Source organism: Bison bison, unplaced genomic scaffold (assembly GCF_000754665.1).
Source record: "Bison bison bison isolate TAMUID 2011002044 unplaced genomic scaffold, Bison_UMD1.0 scf7180017864057, whole genome shotgun sequence".
In the NCBI taxonomy this organism is placed as follows: domain Eukaryota; kingdom Metazoa; phylum Chordata; class Mammalia; order Artiodactyla; family Bovidae; genus Bison; species Bison bison.
In genome coordinates, this window is record NW_011494629.1 from 3,078,057 (window position 1) to 3,087,433 (window position 9,377).

The 9,377-nt window shown below is 43.3% G+C and overlaps 1 protein-coding gene across 3 annotated transcripts in view; it reads left to right on the forward strand.

The window, feature by feature from the left end:
- Window positions 1-9,377, forward strand: part of IPPK (inositol 1,3,4,5,6-pentakisphosphate 2-kinase) — a 59,261-nt gene that overhangs the window by 17,200 nt on the left and 32,684 nt on the right. For all 3 annotated transcript variants that reach the window (XM_010835992.1, XM_010835990.1, XM_010835989.1), the window contains 4 exons: window positions 1,412-1,533; window positions 2,392-2,481; window positions 7,596-7,654; window positions 8,073-8,145. In XM_010835992.1, the coding sequence (XP_010834294.1) occupies window positions 1,412-1,533; window positions 2,392-2,481; window positions 7,596-7,654; window positions 8,073-8,145 (344 nt within the window). The remainder of the gene's footprint in view (window positions 1-1,411; window positions 1,534-2,391; window positions 2,482-7,595; window positions 7,655-8,072; window positions 8,146-9,377) is intronic.

The following is a 9,377-nucleotide window of genomic DNA, read 5'->3' on the forward strand; positions in this document are numbered from 1 at the left end:
ATACTTATTTGTCACAGTAATGACACTAACCATGTTAAAGCTTTTCCTTTCACAGTCAGAGACAGAGATATAAAATTTATGTTGTTAAGGAGTGAAATGTCTCCTCCTAAATCACGGCCAGGCAGTCAGAGTGTGTAGTAAGCCAATATGAAATTTTTTTCTGTATTTGATTAAGAAAATGGAAGAAAACAGGATACTGTGCCCTGGAGCCCCTGGTTTGGGGAGCAATGAGGAGCAGGGCTTCATGGGTGGAAACAGGTAACGAAGGGGAAGGAGGCAGCAGCCTTGTTCAAAACCTGGACTGTGTCTTGGCTCTGTTTTCCTCATCTAGACAGACTGAGGCCCGCTGTGATTCTGCCTCCTAGTTACTAGTGCCATGCGGCATCATTAGTTTTATAATCAGCAGTTATACTACTTAACAGTGATAAGATTGTCCCCTGTGGTAACAGTGACTCACACTCAGCCTTGTTGTGTGGAAGGAGGAATCTAGAGGCCATATCTTATGTGACTCTCTGCAGTATAACTTCTAGTAGTCAGTGCTGAGGAAATATTAGTGTTTGAATATTCTGAAGGAAGCTTTAAAAGGAAGGTAGTGGCTGTTGCCGCCTTCTCTGGACTCCTGGGTTAAGGAAGTCAACAGAATTGGGGGGCAGTTTCCAAGATCACTCTCACTTTTGATGGCAGCTGCATATTTGAGGGTCCCCAGGACCAACCTCAGATCTGATAATTTGCTAGGAGGACACACAGAACTCATTGTTATTCTCATGGTTATGGCTTAGGGACACAGATTAAAACCAGCTGAGAGAAGAGGGGTCAAGGTTTTTGCTGGGGCTTGGTCATGTAGACTGGAGAAGGCAATGACACCTCACTCTAGTACTGTTGCCTGGAAAATCCCATGGACGGAGGAGCCTGGTAGGCCGCAGTCCATGGGGTCGTGAAGAGTTGGACACGACTGAGCGACTTCACTTTCACTTTTCACTTTCATGCATTGGAGAAGGAAATGGCAACCACTCCAGTGTTCTTGCCTGGAGAATCCCAGGGCCTGGGGAGCCTGGTGGGCTGCCGTCTATGGGATCGCACAGAGTCGGACACGACTGAAGCGACTTAGCAGCAGCAGCAGCAGGGCATGTAGACACAGCTGGCCACCTGTGTGGCTGCCCTCAACCTCCAGCCCCTCCAGAGGTGGAGCTGGTACTACAAGGTCCAAACTCCTACCAGGAATCACAGTGTTATCCTTGTGTGACTCTAGGTCCTTACAGAGACTCCTCAGGCAGGATAACCCAAGCTTTAGAGGTGACCTCCCCAAAGCAGAGGCTGAGTTGGTCCTGCCCCCAGCAGGAGCCCAGGCTGCCATGGAGTTGTCTTGCTGCTCTCGCTGACCCTCAGTTATCTTCCTCTCTCTGTTCTCCAGAATCTCGCTGTGACAAGGACCTGGACACGCTCAGTGGCTATGCCCTGTGCCTCCCCAACCTAGCCAGACTGCAGACCTACCAGTTTGCAGAGCGCCGGCCGATTCTGTGTGTGGAGATCAAGGTGCATATTTGTTAAAGGGAAATGGTATTGGGGAAAAAGGAGAAATTGTAAATCCATGGGTCATCTGCCTGGAGTGCACTTTCCCCACCTTGAGGTAGGGGCTACAAAGGATGTTGCTTGTCTAGTGGAGGTCAGTGATTACTGGAGAAGGGTCACTCCCCTGCTTCAACTCTGTGGCTCCCTGTCCAGCATGGCCACCTGAGTCTCCCTCAGGAAGCCTCCCAGGTATCTCGTTGTTTCCTTTCTCCAAATCTCTGGTGGTGACTTCTGGGTCATGCTATTGGCCCTGAGCATTCACACTCCGGATGTTCAGTGTGGACGATGTTCTGCCTCTCTAAACAGAGGCTAATGTCTCAGGTGTCACAAATGATTTGGTGCCCTGACACAGAACTCTGGATTTTAAAAGATAACCAGAATTTCAGACATTCTGGGATCCTAGGAATCATCAGATGAGCACCACTGTGTTCACTCAGTCTTATCAGAGAGACCGTGGGTTCTGCTTCTTGGAGCTGAGAGTGTGGGACAGATCTGCACTCCTGGTCTTTCCAGTCTTGTTCTATAATGAAAACACAGGGTTACTCTATTGCAGTTTGTCAAGTGAGCAACTCAGGCCTCATTGTTCTTCTCCAGTGAGAGTTCTGGGTGGATTCTCCAGGGGCAAAGAGAGATTTATACGATACAGAGAGGGCGGCATCAATTCCCACTTGAGACTGAAGATAAAAGCAACTTTTGGGAATGTTTGTAGCTAATACTTCCTGATTCTCCTGGGAATTGCACTTCATCATCCTGTAGTTATATGTCTGCCTGAAGGTATATGTTTTCTCCCTAAGCGTTTTTTCTTCCTTATCTGTTTTGCAGCCCAAATGCGGGTTTATTCCCTCCTCCAGTGACGTTACACACGAGCTGAAGCACAGGGTGTGTCGTTACTGCATGCACCAGCACCTCAAGGTAGGAGCTGGCCTCCGGGCGCTCACTGCACAGAGCCTGGGGTGAATGGCTGGGTCATCTAGAGTTTTCAGAGGAGTAAAATAAAATGGAGATACTGTTTACCTTTTATTTCAAAAGTAGTTCATCTTTTTCTTCTTAATTGAGATAGTTATACATATCCTAAGGTTTACCCTTTTAAAGTGTATAATCCAGCAGATTTTAGTCTATTCGTAAGATTGTACAACCATCACCACTATCGAATTCCAGAACATTTCATCACCTCAAAAAGAAGTCCTGTGCCCATTAGCAGTCACCCATTGTCCTGCCAACCCTTGGCAACTACCGAATCTGTGGATCTGCTTATTCTGGACATTTCATGCAAGCGGAGTCACACAAATTATGGCTTTGTGTGACTGTCTTCTTTTAGTTAACATAATACTTTTGAGGTTAATACATGCTGTGGCATTTATCAGCACCGCATTCTTTTTATGATTGAATAATAATCCTCCATTGTATGGGAACATCTTGTTTACCCATTCATCTATTGATGGACATACGGCTTTTTCATTTTGGCTACTGTGAATAATGTTGCTGTAAACGTATGTGTACATGTACATGTTTGAGTCACTTTTTTTCAGTTTTCTTGGGTATATTCCTAGGAGTGGAATTGCTGGATCTTGGGGGAAATTCTGTTTAAAGTTTTGAGGAAATGGCAGACTGTTTTGCATAGCTATAGCACAATTCTGTATTCCCCCCAGCAGTGAACGGATGTGAGAGCGGATAATAAAGAAAGACCATAAATGCAAATTTTGGGAGATAGTGAAGGACAGGGAAGCCTGGCATGCTGTAGCTCATAGGGCTGCAAAGAATCGGACATAACTTAGCAACTGAACAACAGCAGCCACAAATGCATGAGGGCTCCGGTTTCTCCACGTCCTGGCTTCACCAGCACTAATTCTTACCCCTGTTTGTGATTGTAGTCATCCTAATGGATACAAAGTAGTATCTCAAGTGATTTTCATTTGCATTTCTCCAAAGGTTAGTGATGTTGAACATCTGTTCGTTTGCTTATTGGCCATTTGTATGTCTTCTTTGGAGAGCTGTCTCTTCAAATTCCTCACCCATTTTTGAAATGAGTTGTGATTTTTTTAGTTGTTTTAGGGGTTCTTTGTATATTTTAGATATTAATCTCTTTATCAGATATGTGATTTGCAAATATTTCCTCCCATTCTGTTAGTTGCCTTTTCACTCTGTTGACAGTGTTGCACAAAAGTTTTACATTTTGATAAAGTCTGATTTGTCTTTTTCTACTCTTGTTGCCTATGCCTTTGCTTTCATATTCAAGAAATTGTTACCTAAACTAAGGTCATATGCTTTTCTGATATGTTTTCTTCTATGAGTTTTATAGTTTTAGCTCTTATGTTTTGGTCTTTGATCTGTTTTGAGTTAGTTTTTATATTTGGTGTTAGATAAGGGTCCAGCTTCATTCTTTTACATGTGATATCCAGTTTTTCCAGCACCACTTGTGAAAAGACTGTCATTTCTCCATTGATTGGTGTTGGTGGATTTATTGGCCTTATACGTGAGGTCTCAATTCTGACCTTTCTATCGGTCTGTCCTTATGCCACTCTTGTTGAAATCAGGAAGTATTAGTCTTCTAGCTTTGTTTTTCTTTTTCAAGATTGTTTTGGCTATTTGAAGCTCCTTTACAATTACGTATGATTTTGAAAGTTGGATTTTTTGTAACTGCAAACAATTGCAGTTGGAATTTTGTTGGAATTTTGACAGAAATTACAGGAAGTTATAGATCACTTTGGATAGTGTATAAGTGTTAGTCACTCAGTTGTGTCCAACTCTTTACAACCCTGTGGACTGTGTAGCCTGCCAGGAACCTCTGTCCGTGGAGTTCTCCAGGCAAGAATACTGGACTGGGTGGCCATTCCCTTCTCCAGGGGATCTTTCCAACCCAGGGATCGAACCTGTGCCTCCTGCATTGCAGGCAGATTCTTACCATCTAAGCCACCAGGGAAGCCTTGCCATCCTGTCTTTCTACTCATTTAGGTTTTCTTTAATTTCTTTCAGCAACATTTTTTAGTTTTCAGTGTACCAGTCTTTTGCCACTTTGGTTAAATTTATATCTAGGTATTTTATTCTTTTGGAATATTGTAAATGTTATAAATAGAACTGCTTCCTTAATTTCCTTTTTGGTTTATTTATTGCTGGAATATAGAAACACAACTAATATGTGTGTTGTACCCTACAACTTTGCTGCATTTATTTATTAGCTCTGGTAGCTTTCTTTGTATATTCTTTGGAATCTTCTATGTACAGAATTGTGTCATCTGTAAATAGAGTTTTATTTCTTCCTTTCCAATATAGATGTCTTTAAGCTTCATGATTTCCAAGAAACCAGCTGAGACTTTGACAGGGAATCATTGTGCTGCACATTTGTGTGGGAAGTGCTGCCCCCTCAACAGTATTAGTACTCTGTGAATGCAGGGTTTTTTCATTTATTTAGATCTTTAATTTCTTTCAGAAATGTTATAAAGTTTTCAGCATATAGGTTTTATATTTCCTTTGTTGAACTTATCCTTAGTGCTTTGTTCTTGGAGATGCCATTGTAAGTAGAGGCTTTCCTGGTGGCTCAGATGGTAGAGAAGCAGCCTGCAATGCAGGAGACCTGGGTTTGATCCCTGGGTCAGGAAGATCCCCTGGAGAAGTAAATGGCAACCCAGTCCAGTATTCTTACCTGGAGAATCCCATGGGCAGAGGAGCCTGACGGACGATAGTCCATGGGGTCGCAAAGAGTTGGACACGACTGAGCGACTAAGCACTGTAAATAGAATTTTTAAAAACATCATTTTCAAGTTGTTTATTGCATAGAAATGCAATGACTTTTTTGAAATAAATATAGGTATTTAATTGTGATGAAATATACATGACATAAAACTTCCTATTTTAACCATTAAGTGCACAGTTAAGAGGTGTGAAGTGCGTTTACATTGTGGTACAACTATCATTACTGTCCATTTCCAGAATGTTTTTTGTTTTGTAAAACCAAAACTCTACATCCATGAAATAACACATTTCTTCCTTTCTCAGGCCCCTGGCACCCACCATTGTAGTTTCTATCTCTGTGAATTTGACTACTGTAGGTACTTCATATATGTGGAATCATACAGTATTTGTCCTTTTGTGACTGACTTATTTCACCCATAATGTCCTCAAGATTCATCCATACTGTAGCTTGTATCAGAAGTTTCTTCCTTCTCAAGGCTGCATAGTGTCCATTGAACGTGTATAATATATTTGGTTTATCCCATTCATCCGTCGATGGTCCCTGGGCTGCTCCCATCTCTTGCCTGTTGTGAATAATACTTCCGTGAACGTGGTTGTACAAGTATTTCTTTGAGACTCTGCTTCCAGTTTTTTTGGGTATACACCCAGAAGCAGTAGTGCTGACCCATATAGTAATTCTGGGTTTAACTATAAGTACAGTATTATATAGAAGTAGTAAGAGTGGCTATCCTTATCTTGTTCCTGGTCTTGAGGGGTAAAGTTTTTGGTTTTTCACTGTAGAATGTAATGTTCTCACTGTAAGTTTGTCAAATTTTTTTTTATTTTTAGAGTTTTGTTTTTTAAATTGTGAAAGAATGTTAGATTTTGTCACATGCTTGTCTTGCATCTGTTGAGATGATCATGAGGTATTTTCCTCTTTCTATTAATATGGTGTATTATGTTGATTGATTTTCATATGTTGAACCACCCTTGTGTTTGACAGATAAATGCCACTTGATGAAGGTGTGTAATCTGTAGTATGCTACTTATTTTGGTTTGTTAGTTTTTGTTGAGGATTTTTTCTTGAGGGATATTTGTAGTTTCTAGTGATGTTTTTGTCTAGTTTTGGTACCAGGATGATAATTGGCTTGATAGAATGAATTCGGAAGATTTTCCATCTTTTACTCTTCATTTTTTGGAAGAGTTTGAGTATTGGTGTTGATTTTTCTTCAAACATTTAGTGGAATTCAGTAGCAAAGTCATCTGGTCCTGGGATTTTCTTGTTGAAAGGTTTTTGATTACTGATTCAGTCTTTTGTTATGTCTGTTTACATTCTCTATTTCTTCTTGAGTCAGTTTTGGTAGCTGTATGTTTCTAAAGAATTTGTTCATTTCACATAATTTGTTGGCATGTAATTGTTCACAGCATTTCTCTAAACTTATTTTTATTCCTGCAAGATTGATAGTAATGTATTTTCTTTCATTCTTAGTCATTTGAGTCCTGTCTTTTTTTTTTTTCTTGCCATAAGCAATTACTCTGCTAGTTGATTTTGTTCACTTAAATAACGCTTGAAGATTGCTTGCCGTGTGTCTGTCGAGGCTCTTTGTTATGTGTTTGGATAACGCATGTATAGATGCACATACCCTTCTTTTCTTTTTAAAGCAAGTTATTTCATACGCATTGTTCTGCCACTTGCTTTTCTCTTTGAATAAATATTTGTGATTTTGCCTCTGTCTGTTAGTGGCCGCATATTATTTACTGATTCTTTCATTCAACATGTGGCTTGCTGTGTCCTAGTCCATAAGAGCAGATGTGCTTTGATTTATTTAGTTGTTTCTAGGTCTTGCTGTGTTTCACAGGTTGTTTCACATGTCACAGTGAACATCCTTGACCCAGTGATTCCTCATAGATTTGCCAAATCAGGGGGCATCCATCTTTAAAATTGTGATGGAAACCAGCAAGTTGCCTTTCAAAGGTTGTGCCAATTTGTCTTCTCACCGACAACATGAAATTGCTAGTTGGGTGCAACCTACCTTTCCTGGATATTATAATTGTAAAGATTTGTTCATCTGATTACCAAAATTCAGCCATGACATCTTATAAAGGTGCTGGCTGCATTTCTCTGCTCATGTGGAGGGGCTGGCAGCTACGTGAGGCTCTCAGAGGAGGGCCGAGGTTTCTTGGAGTCAGAGTCAAGCTCCCTGTGCCAGCTCCCTGCACCTGGAGGTGGTGTCCCCTGCTGGGCCCTTCAGCTGCCTTGGTGATCTCACAGTCCCTCGAGCTCTTCTGTGTGTTAGAGTTAGCCCAGTGTGCCTCCCCAGTCCCATCACTGACACCCTGTGGTGATTTCTTAACAGGTAGCAACTGGGAAGTGGAAGCAGATAAGTAAATACTGCCCTCTCGATCTCTACTCAGGGTAAGAGAATACTTCTCCATTGTCCCTAGTGCTGCCTCCCTTGGTGGTGGTGGTGGGGTGTGTGGCATTCTCTGTAGTGGGGGGTGGAGGGTGCATTCTGCGAGGTAGGGGCTACTTGCCTGCAGAAAGCAGGGCCCTGGGCATGGCTCAGGTTTCTTGCCTGGGGTCAGCATTGCCTCAATAGGTTCCTGCAGATTACCAGTGGCTGGGGAGTTGTTGCCAGAGGAAGAGGCAGAGAGAAGGGTAGGGATTAGGGGCGGTAATGGGGGTGCCTCTCTGAAGAGGGCTGGGGAGAATACAGCTCCTTAATCTGCAAAGCTTGGAGATCTCAAGTGGCAACTCTTGGGCATGTCCCCTGAGCCACAGGCAGGTAAATGCAAAGTCTGCTCTAATTGTCAATAATACTTTCTCTTTTTAGAAATAAACAGAGAATGTACTTTGCTTTGAAAAGCTTGTTACAGGAGGCACAGAACAACTTAAAGATCTTTAAGGTAAAAGTTGCTTCTATTTTATGGCTTTTGGGTGGGTCCAGTGGGTGTCTGAACTGAGCTGGATGAAGCCCTGGTGCTATGGTCCCTAACAGGGCTCTGTGACCTGCAGACAAGGGCATCTGCACAGAGGCTGCCTCAGTATGATCCCTTGGGTCTTTTTTCCAAGCCTTATTTCATGAGCGCGTGCCATCCTGGGACTCCTGGGGTGTGTAATGGTAACTCCTTGCCCACTGGGTGGCCTAAGACTCAAGGCACAGACCCTGACTCTGGTTCTTGGGTAAAGATGGCCCTGACTGCGTCTCAGGTGTCCTCTGTGGTTGAGATGGGAGTAGGACCTGGGGCAGGGCAACCTAAAGGGTGGCCATACCTGTGCCTTTCCTCCCGGTTAACTTAGGGAACTTACAGTTAGGGGATCTCCTTGTCAGTTAGTGAGTTCTCAGAGTCCTGCAGCTCTGATTGTCCTGCATCCTGATTGTGTAGGGGAAGGGTTCTGCATGCAGCATACTCACCATCTGGCACTGGCACCTTCTGCTTCCTCATGACCACCTGCTTCTGGCACCCTGACTGGACTTGCTCAGGCCCTGTGGTCCCTACCTCCTGCTGTCAGGCATACATGGAGGAGATGCTGAGGGGCAGAGGAGTGGGGAGAAGGGGTGCAGGAAGAGGGGGCAGGGCTGGCGCAGATCTGGGGAAGAGTTTGTATTGGAAATATGTCCCCTGGGGTCCCCCTTGTCATCTCCTTTCCTGCTTACCACTGACTGCTCCCAGTCCTGGTTATGTTCTTACTAGGTGTGGCATATAAGCAAGAGCTCGTGACAGGCTCCAGGTTTACAGGCGGTGGATCTGTGTGGCGTAGCAGGGCTGCTGGGTCTGGACAGCCTGGTGCCCTCTGCATCCTGCTCCGTGTGGACAGTGCTGCTCTGCATACTGGATGCCCCTCAGAATCCCCTCAGAGCAGACAGTGCTGCTCTGCATACTGGGTGCCCCTCAGAAGTGAGCTTGGGGAATGTGGGCGTGAAGCCTATTCTTGACTCACTTCTCCCCGTATGGTTCAGAAACCTGGTCAGTTGAATCAGCTTTACCTTGTCTCCTGCCTTGCCAAATCAAGAAAAAGAGACATAGTTTAAAATCAGTTTTTGTTTTTAACTCTTATAAAGACTTTAGGAATTTTATATTTAAATGCCAAAGATAAGTTCCCTCTCTTCTGGGGATTTATTTGGAACCTATAGTAA